The 21,954-nt window shown below is 44.6% G+C and overlaps 1 protein-coding gene across 1 annotated transcript in view; it reads right to left on the bottom strand.

The window, feature by feature from the left end:
* Positions 1–9,952: 9,952 nt before the first annotated feature.
* Positions 9,953–21,954, bottom strand: part of GLI2 (GLI family zinc finger 2) — a 185,268-nt gene continuing 173,266 nt past the window's right edge. The window contains exons 12-14 of the mRNA XM_021526130.2: positions 17,329–17,610; positions 13,949–14,285; positions 9,953–12,904 (exon numbers count right to left, since the gene is read on the bottom strand). Coding sequence (XP_021381805.2) covers positions 10,548–12,904; positions 13,949–14,285; positions 17,329–17,610 — 2,976 coding nt within the window. The 3' untranslated portion in view covers positions 9,953–10,547. The remainder of the gene's footprint in view (positions 12,905–13,948; positions 14,286–17,328; positions 17,611–21,954) is intronic.

Raw genomic sequence — 21,954 nt, forward strand, 5'->3', positions numbered from 1 at the left:
ATATTATGGCAGGGGAGTTCAGTTGTTTTGGCCAGTTTTAGACAGGGTCCAACCCACTAGAGTTGAAAATTTGCCTTTGAAATGATGAACTCAAGGGATGTTGATGATGATTAACTCAAGAGGAAGAGGGGTGGGATACTACAGTGGAAATTTTAAAATGAGTCTGTAAACACTGGGATGAATTCCTCCTCCACAGACATGCAACAGTTCCACTGCCTTAGGATGAGTCATGTCCTATTTAGAAGAGGAACAGCCCCAGCATTAGTTTGTCAGCACTGAGTCTGGATGATGCTGGGATAGGAATGGTGCAGGCAAGGGGACATGCAGCCACAACCCATCCCGGCTTGTGTCCACAGGGACTATGTGCTCTAACCTGCAGCATTGTCCTTTGTCCTTTTTTCTTCCCTTTTGCCTCTCTAAATTTATACTTTGGAGGAAAGCCTGAGTTCTCCTGAAGCTGGCAGAACTCTTTGTCTCCAGTCACAAAACCCCTGAGCAGATGGGCACAGGTTTTGGCTAACCACAGTGGCAGTTGTTGAGCATTAAGGTCTGTACTCTCATCCAGGAGCATCCGAGCATTCCCCTTCTCCCTTGGCCGAGGGGAGCGAGCATCTCCCGTGGTGCCCAGGCTGATGTCCAGCACAAATATCTCACTGCAGCCACAGTGCAGGGGTTTGCCCCAGGGCCTCAGGACCTGCGTGGTCAGGAAAGGAGGCAGGAATGTACCAGCCCTTCAGCTTCCAGTGTGGTGTAGGCATAGGGATCACAGGAGAAGTGCTAAAGAGCTGCACGTTGCATCTTACTCCTGACCTGAGCGGAGGCAAAGAACAGATGTGATTGGAATCATCAGACTTTGTTTTTCTTTCCAGAAGTTAGTCAGGCAGGTTTTCTGTTGTGGTCTAATCTCTTGATTTAAAAGCCATACTGAGAAATCACATACATCCAATTGAAGAGGTGTTCCTTCAACAGCTTGGACCTGCAGTTCACTGCTTTCATGTCCTGAGTGAAGTCTGGTACAGTACATTATATTCAGTAGACTGCCAGAAAGGGAGTTCATTTAGTTTGATGACAGATTAATACTGATTCACAAATTAATTTTGTCTCTTTGTATATCAAGGGTGTCCGCAACTTATTTAATTTGTAATAAATATAATTATAGAAATGAATGAGCTATCAAGATTTTTAAAGTATGATCCATCAATGTTGGCACGACTTGTAATACTGGTCATTATAAATAAAATGGGTCTTTTGCAATATGGAATGCAATTTTCCCTGTAGTTTGTCTCATTATTTTCTGACATGTGGGTTAATATTAAATTACAATGCCTTAATTTTCAAATCAGGGCTCAATTTGTAAATAAGAGGTTAATAAATAACCTTTCCAGCTGGAGGCCTTATTGTGACTTCATTAAAATAAACTTTTAAATGAGACGAAGCCTTGATGGTACCCACATTGTCTCATCTAGTACATTGCAAAAGAAAAAAATAATCTCCTGTGGCTGCCAAAAAAAACCTGCCCAAAGTCATTGTGCCTCCAATACATTCCAGTATTCTTTTAAATGTCCCATATAACTTGGCTATACTCTGACTTGCTCCATCTCCTGCTTCCTGACACATGGAGCACATGCAGCGCTGTCCTTTGAGAGTGACCTTGGGCACACTGTGAAGGCTGCAGGTGGTTGGTGTCCCACATTGTGCTGTCCATCTTAGTGGTCCTTCAGTGGATGCAGCTTCTCATTTCTGTCACTAAGCTCAGACCTACTCCTTCTTCTTTGTCTGCTTTCTGCTGCATTTCATGTGAGGTTTAGATAGGATATGAGGAAAATTTTTTTTCACTGAAAGGGTTGTGAAGCATTGGAATAAGCTTCCCAGGGGAATGGTAGAATCACCATCCCTGGAAATGTTAAAAAAAAAGTGTAGGTGTGGTGCTTCAAGACATGGTTGGGTGGTGGATTTGGCTGTGTTTGTTTTATGGTTGGACTTTATGATCTTTGAGGTCTTTTCCAATCTAAATGATTCTGTGATTCTCTAATGCTCATGGTAATGTCTGTCATTACAACTTCCAGTGAAAAAGAAAAGACTTTTCTCAACAAGTGCCACATTCTTCACAGGAATTTTGTGTTCTGAGCTGGATTTCTGCAGTTGGATATGTGGAAGGAAAACTCTGACTTCTCCATTTAAGGCACACAACTGTGACTGGCATTATTTCGGCCCTGGACGTAAACTCAGCAGCTTTGTTCTTTTCCCGTTGCTATTTTCTTTGTAAAGGGGGAGTTTCCCCTGAGAGAAAGGTAATATATGCAAGCTTATAAATAAAAACCCCCAAACATCCAACCCCAAAACAAGAACTCCAAGATATGGTAGGAAAACTCAGAAAATCAGCTCACTCTTAAAGGAAGCAGCAGGTTGCTCTGTGAGACAGAGGTTGAACTAGTTTTGCCCATGAGTGCTGTTGCTCTGTGCTTTAATGGTGAGAAATGGTAGGCTCAAAATTTGTTGTCTTAAGAAAAAACAAATGACAGAAAAAACAAATCACAAAAAAAACCCCGGGTCATTAGAGGATTTTCCCCCTAATTTGAGTGGTTTTCATTTACTGTAATAGAGAACACTGAAGCATGTACACAACAATTGCAATCTGCTGAGTTTCTCCTGCTATTTTTATTCAAAAAAATGTTTTGTTTTGTTTTTTTTTTTCCCAGTAGTACTAAAGGTATTGGACATATCTTAAAACAACAAACCTCCTCCTCTCTATCTTTGGGATTTATTCTGAGGGAAGAAAATATCTTGTTTGTTCACCAGTTGTGCTCACAAAAAGCAATTTCTAAGCCCTGCTGAATCTGTTGGAACATCTGTGGGACAGTGCTTTGCCTGAAGGACTTTGTCAGCATTTAAATAAGGGCTGGGAAAGAGGTTTTACCTCAGCTAATCTAATTGCAACACAGTACAGTATTTTGTGTTATCTGGAATAATTTTGAACACCACTAAAAATGTGTTTTTTCCTGTTAAAAGGAGGAATGATGCTAATCTAAGAGGTCCTCAGCACCCTTACTTTATTTTACATCTTTTTTTTTTTTTTTTTTTTTTTTTTTGTGAGGTCTGCTCAAACCCAACTTCCTGCAAGTGAAACAACTCTGTAGAAAGATCAGAAGTGGAAAACAACTCCATATGAGCTCCTTAGAGACTTAACTTTCTCTGGTACTGATTCACCTGTGATGAAACCAGCCCATGTCTCTGCATAATAAATCTTCCTTTTTCAAAAAAACCCATAAATGACAGTTAAAACATTATTGAAGAAATGTGCAGATAATAGTTTAGTTGAAAATCTTTTTGATGTCACTTTTTTACAAGACTACTTGAGAAGTCATGTCTCAGCCCAATGCTCTTGTAAATTCAAGGTTTAAATTCGAAGGGTCTTTATAATAAAGTTGTTGATGTATTATTAGTAGATGTTAAATTTTGGGAAAGCATTTTAATGGGTTCAGGATTTAAATTTCCCTCATAATTTGAGCAAATACAGACCATTTTTTGGAAGTATTCAATGACCACAAAGCTGTCTCTCATTTTTAAGAAAAGGCTCTCAAACACATTGGTGTCATTGATGCTTTCAACACATAGACCACTGCTGATATGTTTAAAATGCTCCCACTTATTTCCAGTTAATGATGGAAATGCTGGGATCTATTTTTTTTTTTTTCAATTAAATAGAAACCTTCACCTGGCTCAGCCCCAGTTTCTATTCCCTGAAAACATCTTTCACATTCTCTAACAAATCTCCTGACATTGCTAAGACAAGCTATCATTTCCTGAGAGGTCCTCAAGCAAGGTGAGACCTGTTTGGTTCTTGGATGGCTGCTAACAGGGGAAATTCACTGGCCTGCAGGACGTGATTATGATCACCACGTGGAGCACTCTGCAGCTGGTGCTGGTGCTACAGGGTGTTCAGCCTTTTGGGCTGCAGAGCAAAGCCCATTTTCTCTCCCCTCCTTAAGATCTCCCAGATATGGTTACGCCGCCCTCTTTCAGTGTGCCTGGAGTGATGTTTAATCCTCTGTGCATTTCATCGAATTTCACTTATCGTCATTATTGATGAGTGACACAGAGGTTAAACGATTCGCATCAAGACATTTTACTTAAAAAAAAAAAAAAAGAAAAAAAAAGAAAAAAGAAGAATACATCAGTTTTGAGTCCGTGGAGACGCTTTTCTCAGATGCCAATCAGACGGGTAAGTGCAGCAGGCAGGTACCTTCTCAGAGGGCTGCTTTGCCAGTTGGGAAAGGGGCCCAGTGGAGCCACCTGGAGATTTCCAAGTCCGTGCTGTACAGTAACAGTGGCAGAAAGGGAGAAGCACATTTGCTTCCTGCAGCTTGGCTGAGCTGCAGAGCCTGGGAGTGCCTTTGCTCTGAGCTGCACAGCCAAGGGCAGGATGCTGGTGCTGCCAAAGGGTGGGGCAGCCCACCTACAGACTCCAGGCCTGGGGCTGGAGTGCCTTTCCAAGCTTGCTGCAAATCCATCCCAGCTGCGTTCCTCGGCTGCTGTCACCGCCACGGCCATTTCCATGGGAGCAGGTGGCTGGAGCTCACAGCACCTTCCCAGGGCATGGCTGCTTGCACGACTGGCCAACCGAGTCATTGGCAAAAGAGGTAACAGAGCTAAAAATAGTGCTCTTGTTCCAGAAGTCCTTTATGTGAAACTCTACAGACCTAAATTCTTCAAAAATAGATCTCTTTTGCACCCTCATCAGCATCACTTCTTTGTTTTGTTTTTGTCATGGCCAGTTACACCTTATGGCCCATGGAATTTTCCAAGTGGAAAACACACTGGAAGACACAAGGCCATGAAGAAAATTAGCCTTGCTTTGTCCAGAGTTTTACTTCCTTCCCTGCTGCTCTCCTCATTTCATTTGATCTATTTTAACCACTACCACCACACTGGAACACAAACCTTGGTGCTTTGGCCAACATCCAGCCGTGAAATGTGTGCTCTTCTTCTGCATGGTTCACTCTGCAGGTGTCAGGGAAGCTGTTCCTTGTAGTCCTGAGTCAAAAAATGTCTGTCTGTCAAAGCATGGCAGCTGTGTTTGTATGGGCAGAGCACTCCAGGGTCCTTCCCAAAGAGGAACAGAAAAGGGATAGTGACAGGGGAGAGAGGGGACATTTGTGAAGGTTTTCTTCATCCGTACTCTTTCTGTGAATAGAGAAAGGGAAAAGGAAAGAGAGAGCCCTTTAGAAGACATTCAGAGCATCAGACCAAGCCTTTCCTTCAAAGTGCTTCCTTAAACATCCTTTTTCTATGAAGACTATCCTGGGCTGGACTTACTAAGAGTTAAGGCCAGACAGAGGAATGTAGATCAGAGATATATGTAGTCCCATTCCCTGTTTTTTGGTGCAGAAGCTGCCTTTTGTGGTCTGTTGCTACATCTTCTGCTGCCTGTTGATGCCCACCCTACACATGATGGTAAGGGTGGGATGATACCTCTGACAGGCAGAGGTATCAGCCACAGAGTTTGCTTTTTGGTAAGACATTGACACCTGAAGAGATGTTTCCGGCAAGTGCACTGTATTTGTGTGTAGCAGCTTTTCTAAAGGTGACAGCAGGCATGCCACCATGCCCTCTACATATCTGCCAGACAGGTCAGTGTGGGGAAAATGGAAATAAGGGATGCCAAGGGACCCATGTCATGAATCGGAAGTGCTGGTGCAGCGGTAGTCATAAACCCTCAGCATATGTGAAAACATTGCATTGTTCTTTTTTTCTTTTTCTTTTTTTTTTTTTTACACCAAATATATTTAATATGGCCATTTCAAGTTTTACATGAAGCATAAATCAAAGAGAAATAAGTGTACTGGGCACAACACGGGTTGTTTTGTAGCTTCTAAATTTCTTAAGTGTTAGGTCATTTTACTTACAAGTTAAATGGCTGTCTGCAAGAGACCTTGGTTGGTCATAAATTGTCTTTCCAATAATATAAAACACACCATTTGTTTACCACACGTATGCGCTTCCAAGTAGATCCAACAGCTCGTAAAGAACGGGAGCCCCTATGTCATCCCTACAGAGACCACTGCAATAAAGAGCTGTTGGAGTGACTCTGTACTCAGTAAGCGCAATCAGATCCAGCAACAGTAGCTTTTATGGGCTTTTTTCTCCCCTCCAGGAAAACCTGAGATATTAGTGCAATATTAAAGAGCTGTGATGGTTTTACCCAGAGTGGGATCTTACTCTTCCTATGCTCCCATTGGTTTTGGGAGTGGAGTGAGGTTAACACTCACCGAAGAAGGTCAGAATCAGACCTGTTAGGATGGTTTGTTTTCATAAGGGATATGATTGATTAAAAAGAAGGTTAATTGAATATTATGCAGCTGCCACAGTAGTATAAACTCCAAGCTCTGGCTTATAAACAACATTTGCTGCAGAAGGGTTATTACCTGCTTACAACTGGAGCAGTAAGCCTTTCGTTCCTTGTTTATTCCAGGATGGTAAAGCAGTAAAAATGCACATGCTGGTACATGACCTCAGATGGGCTCCTAGGAAATCTTAGCCCAGTTTAAGTAATAAATATGTTCTCACACTGGCAGAGGTGTGCCCTGATTGAACTCTGAAGAGAAACACCAGCTAAAAGCATCATTTGATCTAGATTAGAAACCTACTTTAAGTGTTTAAAGTAGAAAAGCAGTAGGAGCTGAGTCTCCAAAACCTTTTGTGAATAGAAAAGATCTGAACAATTTCCTTTTAATAAAATGACTACATTTTTATTGTGATTTCTGTAGTTCTTGGACAGTACAGAGGGCTGTGATATTTATCCAATAAATAACAGGCTAACAGGATCACTAACACTTCCACTGACTCAACCTCATATCATGCTGAGGGTGACCAGATTAGTGTAAGAGATCCACAGGAGTATGGGATTCACCTCGCCCCACTGAACAAGGCATCTAAGCTGGCTACTTGGGGGTCTCTCTGTAATCAATTAGGAGAGTGACACATGTCTTTCAGAGGAAAAGTCCACCCCATTCCATGTGTCTCAAACAGGATTTTAGACACATGAAAATGATTTCAGAAAAATGATTTTAATTTCACAAGAGGGATGTGCCAATCTCTTGCCACGGACTTTGAAGGAAGCCGGACAATTAATCCCATTTATAGGAATCCTGAAGACAGGGTGAGGGTTGGTCCCATATGTACCTGATTCTACGTACCTGATTCTGGCAATCAGCTCAGGAGGGATCCCACAGAGAGGAAAAGGAGTATATCCCCTTCAGCTGCTTCTGCATGAAACTGCTGGTTCATTTGCACCAAGTGTAATTCACTGACTCACTGGCCAACTGCTTGGCTCAGCAGCTTTCATTCCAAGCTCATTGCTGTGCCCGTGAGGATCACCTGTGAGCCTCCTCACCCTCCCTTACGGCTCTAGCCCTGTGCACACCTCCACAAAAACAAGTTGAAAGTCAATCTCTTGAGTAGCTGAACTAACTCTTGCTGCAGCCAAATTAAATCTTTCTCATCAAGAAGCTGGATGAGACTCTAACTAGTCACTACTGATGTATCTATCAGTTGCTCACCCAATAATTGCTTCTCATCACATCCATAATGCACAGATTAATTTCTCCTTTCTCCAAACCCAGTATTCAATTTGCCACTGTCATGGCCCATCACAACTCTGCTAATCTGTCCTATTTCTGTCTCCTTTTGGACAACGACCAAGTCAGTCAACAAGCCATTTTTATCATAAATTTTCTAGTTGACAAATTTGTCCAGGCCCTTGCTCTGAGCCTCTCCCTGCTGCACTGCCACTGTCCTTCAAATCACCTCTGCCAAGAGGCAGTGAAAGACACCTGGGCAGCAGGACTGTGCTTGCAGCACACACTGACCTTGCTGCCTCTCCTTCTGCCACCTCCAGCTCATTGTGAAGTGGAAGCTCTTCAAGGCAAGACCATTCCACATTTGTGCTGTATCACTCACCCTAGAAGGTCCTCACCAATAGTTCTTAAGCACCACCAGAGTCCAACTGACAGTGTTGGTGTGGTAAAGACAGACCAAGACCGACCAACCAACCAATCGCCATTTGCCAATAAAAAGAAATAACAACACAATGAATTATGAAAAAAAAATTACTTTTTAATGTACAAAAGGTTTATATACAGGTTCAGCATGTTACCTCCATTCTTACGATGTAGAAAACAGCTAAAAATGTTCTTAGGATATAAATTTGACAGAACAATTCACCTACAGTACTTTTAGTAATGATGTCTTCTATACATAATATATACAGTGCTGGAAAGATTATTATAATACTTTTTCAGTAAATGAAGGAAGACCACCACTGGAAAGTCCAAAAAAATCTCAAGTCATTGGAGATTTGGTTTTGCTTCTGTATTTGAACTTTTGCTAATGAGATATCTGTGAGGAGGGACTCAGGAGCCATTGTTGCCCTATGCAGCTGTTAAAAAAGTCATTAGCAATCAAAGGACACACAAAAGTCTGATCCATCTCAGCATAAGGGATGCCCAGTTGTACTCCAAGTGTCCAGGACAACATACAATGTCCTAAAACATGTACTGCCCTCTTTTCATAAATGCGAAGGCAAGGGCAAGGTCAGTAACTGCAGGAGAATATATACAGCAGATTATAAAACAATCCCTTTAAACACAACTTTCACAGGAGACACAAATAAACAGCCAGGCACCTTGCTTTGCTTCCCTGTCCTCATGCACCCTGGACATCAGCAGAAATCATTGAAGGGTGAAAGGCAGGGCTACGAGTACCCTGTGTGCACTCTCTGCATCTGGGATGAGGATGATGAGACTGCAGGATGCTGAGCAGCACCTCCCTGCACCAGCTGTAGCCAGGGATACCTGGCAGCAAAGCTGCCCCAGTCCACAGCTCCTGCCTACCTGATGTCACAGAGTTTGCCTGGAGGTAGCATGTGGCATTTTCATGTCAGCCCCTGGTGATACTGGGAAGAGTGATCCTGACATCAGTTTGTGCAAAAGGAAAGCAAAGACACCAGCAAACACCCTTACAGAGCTGTCCTGATCCTGGGCAGTGACAGAGTCAGGTGCAAATGAGAACATGACACTGATATGACAGAGAGATGGGAAGGAAAGAGCAAGCTACTATTCTGACTCAAATATCTGTTTTGGGACTATACACATGTTTAGTGCTGCAGGTGCAGTCTGCTAGCGCAGGTGCTGCAGGCTGCAGGTGCAGTCTGCTAGTCAAATGAACAACTCAGGTTGACCGTGGTATATTTTTTGGATACAGCAGGTATTTTCATGCTGTGGGGCATGTTAAGCTAGCGCTGGGTGCCTGCCAACAAGCCTGTTTGTGGGGCAGAGTGCTTTGGCTTATGCTTGGCCCCACATCAGTGCACCAAGGTACCTGTTGTGCACATGGAGCCCGGGCAGGACCCTGCACTGAACACATCACACAGACGAACCCTGGCAGATTAACCTGTTCCCCTGGTGCTGCCACAGTGCACACTGGGCTGGAACCATCATAAAAGTCCTCCATCACCATCACTTGTTTATATGAGCACCTCAGCATGGAAAACCCACCAGAGAGTGAAACTGCTGCAAAGCTGCACTGGGATCCAGTAATGTGTGCTCCAGCACTTTGACATTAATGATGTATGTGGGGCACTCACAGAAAGTCACTGTGTTTAGAAGGTGCAAAGTTATGCATGTGTGTCAGTCTGCATGCCAGAGCCTTCCTGCCACGGGGGATTATTTCCCAGTGATTGCTGTTCCCAGACCTCTGCTCCACTCTGCACATGATATAAACCACGTTGTAAACACATCTGATCAAAGTGTGCATTCACCTTTTATGTGTCTCATCAATGTGTCTTTCCAATGTTTTCTCAGAAACACCACTATGTTTTTATAAATGTACATTTTATATATGCTTCTGACAATACACTATATTTGATTTTTAAAGGAAGAGAGGCCTTGGCTACTTAACAAGAAAGCATGGTAAGGCACTTTGCTGAGAAGCCATTTGGAAACGTCGCTCTTTGCAAGGTACAAAGGTATTTATGGTATAAAACAATACTGCTGGCAGAGGGCTTGTTTGGAGACTTAACTAAACCCTACTCTCATTAGAGCAGAATACATAGTATGGCTTTTAGTCTAACCAAAACCGCATCCTCCCATTTCTTTCTGGGGTGGGTTGAAAACGGACTTTTTTTGCAAATGTAACTAATGGAAAAATGATGGGGAAGGCTATTTACAGGGCTTCCCAGAAGGGAGGGTTTCATCTCTAACCACCCTTAGGCTGTCTCCTAGCTTGGTGGTGATACTGTTCAGTGCTCTGGGAAACCAAGCCAAAAAAAATAATACTAGAGGTGCACCCTTGTGGTACTGAACTGCCTGCATATAGTTTACATAATTCTGTACACAGATTTTAAAAAATTTTCATTTTGAAATCCTTTAATGTATTTAACACTTATAAAAAACCCTACTCTATTGAAACAGATTATTTTTGAAAAGCACATTCATACAACTGCTTCACGCAGGGCCCCTTGGATAGCACCAAGACCTTGTGCTTTAGTGTTACGACATCATGTTTAGAAATTTACTCTCTTCTGCCAGCGTGGTTAGCATGGAGCTCATATCACCTATTGCCATATTGCTTATCCCTGCAGGTATGGTGGGCAGTGTCAGAGAGTTTCGTGGAGTCGTCAGGCGAGAGGAGTTCTGGGAGAGGTTCTGCAGGATGCTGGGGCTCAGGGTTCCCGACATCAGGCTTGAATGGTCCCCATCGTCCATGATGGCATCAAAATCTATCTGGGGCGGCTCAAGACCTTGAGAGTCCACTGTGCTGGACACCTGGTTTGTTCCTGGGGAAGGCAGAGTGGCTGGCTTGCTGTTTTGTGTGCACTGCTGCTGCCTGACCCGACAGTCCGTGTGGTTATCGAAGCCGTTGTTCTGTTCATACATGTGGATTTGGCCGTAATAGTACATCAGGTTGTTGTCCCTCGTGCCGTCCGCGCACTGCTGGGCTGGTGCCAGCAGCATGTCGCTGTTTCTTTTATGCATGGCCTCTGTTGTCTCCTGGCCAGGGCTGATGGTGCTCGTAGGATGGGGAGTTCTCATGTAGCCCAGCTGCTGGGCAGTGCGGACCCCTCGGGGTCTGCTGCCCGGGTTCGGCTCCGGTGGAGGATGAGGCTGGATCATGCCAGGTGGATATGCCTGCGCAGCTGAACCCATCACGCTCTGCTGAGGCTCAAAATTGGGCTGATTGGAGGACATGATGGGCTGAGGAAAGGTCTCTTGTGCCACAGGGAAGTTCAGGTGGCTTGACTGAGACGAGTAGTTCTGCTGACTCGGTTCATGCATGACCTGTCCCAGCACTGTGCGCTCACTGTTGCTCCTGACCATCAAGGAAGGGTTGGCTGCCATGTCCATTTGCTGAGGGTGAATGTGGGATCCAGATTTTGCTGCCATGTTGCTACAATTAGGAGAGATCTGATTTGGATTGCCACTGACTGCACTGGGGCTCAGCATTTGATGTGGTTGGTTATACGCTGTGTGCAAGCCCATATCGGGGTTCATGCTGGGACCTAGGCTCATGTGCTGCTGCCGCAGCTGCATGCAGTTTACCCTCTGCCCATCCATGCCCATGTTCCTCTGCATAAAGCTCTGCTGTGCTGCATTCATGCTGTTGTCTGGCAGCTGCATCTGCTGCTGGTTGTAGTTCTGGTACTGACCAAAGTTCTGCTTCTGCTGGACCACTGCTAAGTTCCCCTGTGAAAACTGCTGCTTTGACTGATTGGACATGATATCAACTGTGCCTGAGCTGACTTCATTCCATTGGACAGGCATGTTATTTTTATTCATGTCTGAAGAAGTATCAAAACTCATGGAACACTCTGCCATCATGGGTCCCAAGTGGCTCATACTTGCCTCTGCCACTGCCATCCTGCGCTGGCTGGGCAAGGCTGGAGGCTGCAGCTTCCCACCTCCTTGGAAGTTCTGCATCTCATTGCTGTACCCCACAGAAGTGCTCTCAGCCACTGTCCCATTGTTCTGGGATTTGATGTACTGTACCACATCATCTGGCAGCATAATGTCATCATCTCCAATGGGCACATCTGTCTCCCCGGACATGGCCTCCATGGTGATGTTTTCACTGATGCTCAGTGCCCGAGGTGAGTAGGTGTGCCGGGGCAGGCTCCCATCTGAACGCCCATAGCTCTGGAGACCAAAATTCCTCCTGTCTGTGGCGTGTGGAGGATGGAAGGGGTTCACACTGTTAGTGCTGTTGAAGCGGTGAACTCGTGGGAGAGCCTGAGGGTCTCCAGGAGGTCTCCTCACCGGGTCGCTTGCCCGTCTCGTGCAGTTGCCCTGCACCTCATGGGGAAATGCTGGAGCTGATGGGTAGCCATAGGTGTTACCATCACTGCAACGTCTAGGGCCTGGTGGGAGGCGGATGGAGGGCAAGGTGGGGTCTGGCCCATCCATAAGTGAGATCCTGTTCTTCAGGGTCATCCTCTCCATGTTTGGCAGGGGAGTCGGAGGTGGGCCCCCTGTGGCAGCAGCGTACTTGGCTTTCAGCCTGTAGTGCTGAGCTGGTGTGAGGTTCAGCAGACCCGGCATCCCACTGCACTGACTCGCCTCGCTCGACCGGCGGGAGGCATCCGTGGAAATGGGGTCGTAGGAGTCAGCAGAGCTCGTGTTGTTGGGGCGGTGCCCGAGATGCGAGGCCTCACTGGAGCGGCGGCTGGAGAAGTACGGGGAGATCCCTGAGGACCTGCGGCTCACAGTGTAGGCAGAGCTGACGGTGCTTGTTGTACTGTCACGGCGCTCGTTGAGTTGGTTCAGCATTGTAACCTCGTTGACAGACAGCTCCATTATTCTGGGGTTAGGCAGCATAGCAGAAGAACCACCACTATTTTCTAGAACAGAGCCTGGAAGAAAGGTTGCAGGGAAGGAAAAGATTTAGTCAGCTGAGAAATTTCACTTCGGAGTGTTCTAGGTGCCAGAATACAGACCCACAAAGCCACCCCCAGATATTTCACGGGAGTGACGATGAGTTTCATGTGCTGCTAGTGAATTCAAAACTTCATTTCTAGCTCTGTGTTCATGCAAAGGGGGCAAGAAGTCTGGGGAGAGAAGCTAAGAAATTCCCACTGCAGAGTGTTTGTAACATGTACACCCCTTATACTCAGCTTCTGAGGAAATGTCTCCATGTGGGCTTCCCTCAGTAGGACAAAGGTAGGACTGGTGTGGAAAATGCCACAGGGACCCCACATAGCTACAACCACAGCTACTCTCTGGGACAGATGCACAGCAGTCAGGGAGAGCAGGCCAAGAGCCCAAAGGTTGATGTTCAAGAGCTCTTCCAAGAGCAACCCAAGAAGCTCTGAGATCTAGTATAACCCAGGCACCATGACTTTGGATTTCTTGGCAAAGTTAGAGGACCTCTAGAGGGTTCAAAAAGATGCTTTTATCAGGAATCACCAGCCAGTGGGAAATGAGCATATGAAGCTGGAGGCAACAGCCGGAGCTTCTGAGTGACAAAAGGCCTGTCAGAGCAAGATTATGGAGGGAGATCTTGTCTGGATTGCTGCTGTGCTCCAGTGGTCTCCTAAGAAGCACATTAGCCCTTGGGGAATTCTTACTGCTAGAAAAAATTGCAAGCAGTCTTGTGGCTGTAACTGAGACAATGGGGACAGCTGTGCCTGGTTCTGGGCAAGCTCAGAAACAAGGACACCAAAACCTCTGTCTCCCTTTATAGGTCTGTAGAACTGAGCACCTGGGTTTCTCTTGCACATCACCAGATGGCTGTGTTTACACCCAAGCTGTCCATTTCACCTGACATCTTTATCTTTCAAAGCATGACTCAGAGGCAATAAAGAATGATCCTCATTCCTCCAGGGCACTCTTGGTTATGAAACCAGAGTCAAACTCTGAAATGTTCCTACAGGACATGGTCCAGGCCCAGGGCTTACCATTTCCTGAGATGGGAGGCAGCTTGGTGTTTCTGGCTTGTGGAGCTGGGCTCACCCATGAGCAGGAATCCTTAACTGTCTTGAGTTTCTCCTTCTTGAGCTGTTCAAGTCGTTGCATCGTCGTCATGTGTTTCCTTAGCTGCAGGCTGACTGCCGAGTTACCAGATGAGACTGTTGAGTCCACGACAGGAGCGTTGTCATCCAACGCCGTCAGATCTCCCAGACTTCCCCCGCTATGCATGTTCATTTCTACTCCACTGTCATTGTTGTTGGTGCTGCCAAGGGGTGATGGCTCACTGCTGCATGACGACTGGCCACCAGGACTGGACTGACACATCTTGGGGAGGGAAAAGAGGAAAAAGGGTTGGGCAGGTGAAAACATGGATGGAAAGAAATCAGGAGCCCAACATCCCATGGATCCTGGAGGCTAGGAGAGCTCCTATCCTTGGCTCTCCCCTCCCTTGTTACCCCTCCCTGCTGCAGCAGGATCTCAGCTCTTCCAAAAGGCAGGTGCCTCCTCCCTGTGAGAGGAGGATGGGACAGCACCCCACATCTGGAAAAACCATGGTGATTCAACTGCAAGATGGAGAGAAACCAAATGCTCTCTCTCCAAAAGAAGGACAGATGTTTCTCAAAGAAAAGCAGCATGTCACCTGGTTGTGCAAGGTATATTGCAGCAAACACTGGCTTATCTAACATGGGATCAAGGTTTAAGTATTTCAGACACAACATATTTCTGTCTTTAAAATACCCTAACATATAATTATGTTAGCTGACAAACTTCCCCGCCAGATAAAAACCTGGCTCACTGTTTGCAAACTCCCACTTTCAGATAAGACAGATAAGCACCATAAATATTTATTTTATTTACATTAGGAATGTAAACTACTCACACTGAGTAGTTTATTTGCAGCAGAAACTACATGGTCTGAACTTGCTCTGCTGCTGCTACCAAACAGGATGCCTGGCTTTTCTGCTCCAGGCCCATGCTCCAGCAAAAAATGGGAGTGCTGATAATGCAAAATACTCTGCCCTGGGCCAAGGTGGGAATGCGGAGTGCTGCAGTGTTGTTACTTTACACCATAGCAGCCCCCCATGGGCAGGGTTGACTGGCTCTGATTGCCCTTCAGTCTAGATGATAGAGATTCCAATTCCAATATTTAATGGCAAATTGTGATGCTGGGAGAATGGTGGCAAAGGGAATCCTTGGGCACTGCATCCTCCCCCTTTCCCTTTCTGCACTCAAGTAAATTTCTCCTATCCCTCCCCACTGCCCCACATACTTCCCTTCCACCCTGTGAGAGTTAAATGGAGGCAGAGATCTGCAGGAGATCATGCTTTATACAGCTATTTTAATACAAAGGATTTCTTTGCTCACCTTAGTACCGACTGTCCTTAGGAAGGTAGAGTAAGGAAGGGGAAGTGGGAATAAAGAACAGGTTGTTAGGACAAAGACAGCATTAACAAAAAGGACCAGGTTAGTAAAAGGAGGAAGAAGGAAATGCAGAATACAGCACAAATTACCAGGATATCCCCCGCTCCCATACCCCATCTTTCCTGCCTTCCCTCTTTGAGGGCACAAATAAAAGCTCCTAGGAGAGACTTTCTACCTGTTTCCATGGGTTTGGGGTGGCACACAAATATGGGTCAAAACAAGGAGCCTGGGAATGATGGGAACCAGTGAAGCATCTCACTCCTCCCACCACCCCGACCTTACCCACGAAACAGGAGCTGGATGTGGACCCACCCATGAGATGCCACCTGTCAGATGTGCACAAGGGAAGTACGCGGTGCTAGAGAGGGACAGTGAAGAGAAACACATGACCCTGCTGCCAGTGAGATGGCTTGGCTGGAACTCTGGCAGCACAGAGTGCTAGGAAAACAAACCCATACCTTCAGGAGAAGCAGGGTGGGGAGCTGTAATCGTGTCAGTGTTTTCATAGGACAAAAACAACAAAACACATGGAGGAAGAGTATTGGAGAAAGGTCATTCTCTCCAGTGGTTCTCACACTCAGCTTTTGCAACACAGTACAGAACCTCATCACAGGAAACTGTTTCTTTAGTCAATTAGAGACATTCTGGGTGTATAAATACTGAATTTTTTCTTAACTGAAACATGCTGCTCCGTAGTAATTTGTCCAACAACTCATCCCCTAACCCTTCTGAGAAAATCTCTGTAGCTCCAGGGCATGTTTTTCACAGGAATAACTATCTCTTAGCTGGATTCAAATCAAGAAAATATATATTTTGGAGCTCAAAGTCTTTTCAGCTCAAGTGGGAAGTCTGGGGAATATGTGAACATTCCTTTGCAGGTGAAGGTCTTTTCTTCTGTATCCAGCCCATACCCTGTCCCACTCTGAGCTGATGCAGCAGACCAGAACTTTGGGTACAAAAGTGAAAAGAAAACATCAAAAGGTAAAAGTGATTCATGTGTTACAATGCTTCATCTCCTCCTCCATTCTGACTGGGGTGGAAGAGGTTTGATGTGTTGGAAAGCACCACTATACACAGCTCTTTAGTACCACTAACCACACTACTGCCAATTGTGGAGCTGCTGTAATGGACAGAAAGCTGATAAATGGTCTTTGCTTCAGGTGCTGGAGCTGTAAAACTTGATCATGGCTGACTGACAGTCTGTACTCTGTGGGCCACAGCACTGGTCCCCTGTTTATTCCTAATTTCACTACCCTGCCCCATCATCTCACTACAATTTTCTATGGCAGCTAGGAGTCATGTATTGAATTTCTGTACTCCTGAGTAATCTGTTCTAGCCAACCTTGGCTGATCAGGGAGGTGGGATTAGATAATCTCAAGAGGTCCCTGACAACCCCAGGGATTTTGTGCTTCTGTGTATGGTGTATAGGATCAAGGAATTGAACTTGCTGTATGATACTCAACAAAAATAGAACAGCTAGTTTTATCCCCACTGGCTTCATCAAACAGCAGCAGACTAGAAAGAAAAGAAGTGAATGGTACAGGGAGGAGAAAAGGGACCGCTTAAGACAGGACCTTTGCTTCAAGAAGCATTCATCAATCTGTGCCCTGTGGTCATTGCTCAATTTAAACTGGTGGGGTAGGTAAAGCTCATTTGACCACAACACTCTTGGGTTTTACCCACTTTCACAGCAGAGGAATGCCAACCTCAGCAAGGGGCATCACTTGGCTCCTATGACTACAAGGGCAGGAATTTATGATGCTGGGTAGGAAGGTACAAAATGCAGTGGACTGTGCCCTGACCTGCAGTTTCATTCCTGGACTTGAACTCTAGGGTTGAAGGCCACCTGCCCAGAGAGGTAAATGGAATACAAATGCTTTATGCCCCTAGTGCATCAGAGAAATCAGGAAACACGTCATTTCTGCCAAAAGCAACTGCTCTTACCACAGAATTCTCTGTTTTTATTGTTTTGACTTGTAAGCAATCCTCCATGCTCCTTGTGGTGCTGTTGGCCTCGGGGCTCTCCTCTGACACCTTGCTGCTCTGCTTGGCGCTTGCCTCATTGTCCCCATTTTCCTTGAGTGGAGGTGGCCTCGGGTGAACGTCATTGCGCTGCTTCTTTGTGACGTGGGCATCAGGCCCGTGCACTGTCTTGACGTGTTTTCTGAGGGAACTGGGGTCCGTGTACCGCTTCGTGCAGCCAGGGATTTTACAGACGTAGGGTTTCTGTCAGTACAAGCAAACCTTGGGTTATATTTAGAATAAGCCCAAATATTCCAGATACAGTGTATGGGCCAAAAAAATATAATGAGCAAAGCAGCAGGCAGCAGCAAAATGTGGAGCATCTGCTCCACAGGATTCTGTAAGACTGAGATATGGAAGATGTGATATATGGGCTGCTGCTGATCCACACAGATTTGGCTGGCCATTTCATGTTGGCTAAACTTCTTGTTTTCAGTTTCTGGATCAAAAGACAGCTAAGAATTCATGAAATACTTGCCTAGTATTACTTTCCCATGTATGTATTTGCTTGGGTGGCCACAGGAATGTTTTCTGATTAAGGATGGGAAGGAGATGATGTAGCGGACTGGGCATAACACATTCACTCTGCTAAGATGGGGTCTACACCAATAAAATGTCTGAAACCTTTGGGCTGATGGAAGTCCAGTGAATTCAAGCCAGACTGGATTCACCCTACTCAATCTATCACACCACTCCAGCACCTGTCACCTTGAAATCTGCTATTGTGCAAAACAAACCACAGGCATGCAATGTTTTCTTTTTTTGGACGACAGCACTCTATCCCGAATTCATGAATCATTGATTGCCACAGGAAAACAAGGCTGAAGCCATGCTTCTGAAAACAGAAATCTGCAACAGATACTTTTATTCTTTTAACTTCTTTTATTTTACTGAGTTTTCAATTCCAAAGTGTATTAGCACTGCAGTTGTTTGAGCTGGTGCTGCTGCACTGGAAGCTTTGAATTCATCATAAATTCCGCTTTTGGCCTCACAACTACTTTATGTCTTTTTCTGCCAATCCACTAGGATAGATACATGAGAAAAAAGAGACAGATGTTATTTGAAGGCTACCCAAAATGACCATTCCTATTCTGGTTTTTTTTATATCTGTTCTGTAATGTTGTCCAGGAATTTAAGTGAAAAAATACAAAGGAGTATATATGCTTTGCAGAAAGCCAGCATCATCACATGAAAAACACTGAAAGTCTGTATTGTATTCAAAAGCATGCTTCCTGACTGATCTTGGCACATCATTCAAGCCAGTTAAATCCACATAATACCCCACTGAGGTAAAATAATTAATATATTTTAAAGCTGGGTAAACCAAAGCACAAAAATTTAAATAATTTATTTAAAAATATCATGCAACCTTTTGGACAAGCATTATAGAAATACTATTACAGCTATTAAGCTTTATTACAAAGAACAGAACCCCCACCACATGTGCTGAAAAAATTCTGTATATGAACAGCTCAAATATTTTTTAGTAAATATTCTTTAGGCTCAACAGTTATGATTTTTCAGACCCCAGCAATTGGGGTAACATGATCACTGTTGCTTAGACAGCAGACACTCCACCTAAGGGGACTCAATCATCCTCTTCACCAGGCCATATGTCTTGCAACTGAGCTAAGCATGACTGCTGTTTCATTAGTGTGCCTGCATCTGTCCCTGGGTTATTCAGATTTTGACATCTAGTGACATCTTCACCCTAGTGAAGTCAAGAGTTTAGATATCTAAACTCCTACGCTCATGCACATACAGGGTAATACTCCTTAGGGTGGGAGAACTGTAGATCTCCCCACACACCAAGCAGAACTGGATTTATGTGTTTTACCCTTGTTCAGCTTGAGTTGCTGAAAATGTCACTGTGAGTCTTTGGCTGGCCATGAACTCATGCCACTCCTCTGTGTATGCACTGGAGAGTTGTCACAGGATGAAAGCCCTTTTTCCAGGTGTGACTTTGAAGGTGTCCCCTGAAGGGATTCAAACAATCACTGAAAGTTTAAAATGTAGTGTGTATGACATTTCAACAATCATACCAAAGCCAGTGTGGTAACATATGCCCAGCCTTGAACTTCAGCTTGTTTGGACCATACACCTACATCCTGTCACACAATGATAGTGACAAACACAGGGAACCTGGAACTTCCCCCTTAGAGGAAACTTGGATGACTAACTCTGAAACTGGTGTAATCCAAGTAAACACTGCAAGCAGATGAAAATATTTAGGAGGTAGCTAGGAACCACAAGAGAGTTACCAATGGGTAATGGGAAATATTCACAGCCACAAACTTCTGCTTTGCATTTGTGTGGTTTTGTGAGCCATGGTCTCTGTACAGTTTGCTAAGGCAGTGGTCATGGCCACAGCTGGATGCAGGACCTTTGCCTGGGCCTGCTGCCCAGTGTGAGGAGCTTTGCTGTGAGGGACACCACCTGGTGTAAAGGATTGTGTTAGATGATACTCAGAAAGAGGATGTCAAAAATATGGCCCAGAGAGCCATTGTATGCAGCCTACAGATCTCCCACAGTCTTGGGGTATTTCTGTACTGCATCAAGGAGGGCTGAACAGCAGTTCAGGAGTAAGCATGACTGCAAAAAAGATCATTTGAATAGTGGTAGTGCCTTATAGTTCCTGTGGCAGGGCCAGCTGGTCTGGTACAGATCCTCCACTAGTGGCTGTGCTGTTCCTACACCAGAGGAGGGGTAGGTGTCCTTCAGGGAAAGCAACTGCAGAGGATAAAATCCCTCTCTGTTATCTGAGTCTTCGGCTGGGTCGTTTGGAGGCAGTTTGTGCCAAGTGTCAGCATATTTAGATCAGGATCCACAAGAGACATGGAGATGGATGCTCCTGTCCCACAGCCTCACCTTCTTGCACAAAGGGAACCCAAATGATCTGACTTTCAAGTGTGTTCAAGCTCTTCTCAGATGAAATGAGGAATCATCCCAGATCCAATGCAACTCTTGATCTGGATCACTTGGGAATCTGAACCCATTGGAGAAATTACACTTACTAACACATTCAAAATGAAAATTCTACATGGAACATTAGCTGGCTCAGATGGGAAACTGCCCTGCCTTGCAAAGCTCCTGGTAAAACTCCAGGGATCTGAGCTCAAGTGATCTATGGGCAAAAAAGTCATCAGTGTGCACAGACTGGGCTGAGTGAGTCTGTATCCAGCACTGAAAGCTGTACCAGCAGTCTTAATCCATTCACATGTGAATCCTTAGGAATCAAAGGGAGATGCAAATTTCCTTTAAGACAGGAAAAAGTGTTGCAAAAATGTAAATCTTCAGTGGCTTTATTGATTTATTCAGCTTATGAACTTATGGAGAGTGGCTTAACACTGCAAAATTAGGAAGTGGAAATATCAACAATGAAAGGGACACTGGATCCAGCACTATCTGTCACTGGAGGAAGGCAAAAAAAGAATCCAGGGCTGGAGAACAAGCAATTTCCAACACCTAAAATGTGAGATTAAACCAAAATTGCCTACCTTTCAGGGGAAGAAGCTTTAACATAGAAAAATTACATAGTCAAACACCACTCCCTGGGAATGCAGGATGCCAAGCAGACGAGAGGCTGCAACCTATCTTTTTGGTCCCTCCTGGCCTCAAGGTTAGTGTACCCTTAAAACAACTCCAAGCTATCCAGTTTAAGTGTGGATATAGGTTAATTTTGGCCTGCATCTTGCTGGTGGAGAACAATCCTGACTTTTGGGTTCATAGCCAAACCAGTTCAAACAACCCTGGGATACCAGTCATTCATTGGTCCATCTCAGCATCATCTCAGTCTGGAAGAGGATTCTAGATTTTGAGTCCTTATTCTGACTCAAACAGAATCTCTGAAACCTACAGAGCTTTGGTTATCACTGACTGATACTATGCCAGAGATAAAAATACTCCCAACAAGCCCTTTGTAGACACAGCATTGCTTCAAAAAGCTGTCAACCGTGGCAACTGCGTTCCATTCTCCAATAGTCTATATTTAACTGTTGCAAATTAGGCTACAGACCGAATTCTTCATGGCTGAAAACACTATTAGAACTTTAGAGTGTTGTTTTTCTTCCCCTGTCAGCTAATTAGTGGTAATATAAATTTCAATCGTCGGCTGTGGTTGATTGCAACAGACCATCACATGCGTTACAATAAAGGCAATTTCCTCTGCTCCCCAACTACTAATAGTGGGTCTTAATTATCCAAGGTTAACAAAGCATTGCATTGTGCTCTATCATTGTACATCAAGTGATGGAGGGACTATTATTTCCAAAGCATCAGGATCCAGGGTAGCTGTTATATTACTGCAAGTCTGCTCCACAGTAATATTAAACACCACTTGCACAACTGTACTATACTATCTGTGCTATTAAAAATTATAAATTTGGAAAATGCTTGTTTTCATTTCCAAAGTCGATTAAAAAGTTTGCATACTTTAACATCTGTTTATGATTTTAAACACAGCTTTCATAAATATAAAGCTAATGTGGTCTGGCTCCCCAGCAAAAATAAATCCCATTAAAAAATAAGATAAACCTCACATTACAGTAG

Source organism: Lonchura striata, chromosome 8 (assembly GCF_046129695.1).
Source record: "Lonchura striata isolate bLonStr1 chromosome 8, bLonStr1.mat, whole genome shotgun sequence".
Taxonomy (NCBI): domain Eukaryota; kingdom Metazoa; phylum Chordata; class Aves; order Passeriformes; family Estrildidae; genus Lonchura; species Lonchura striata.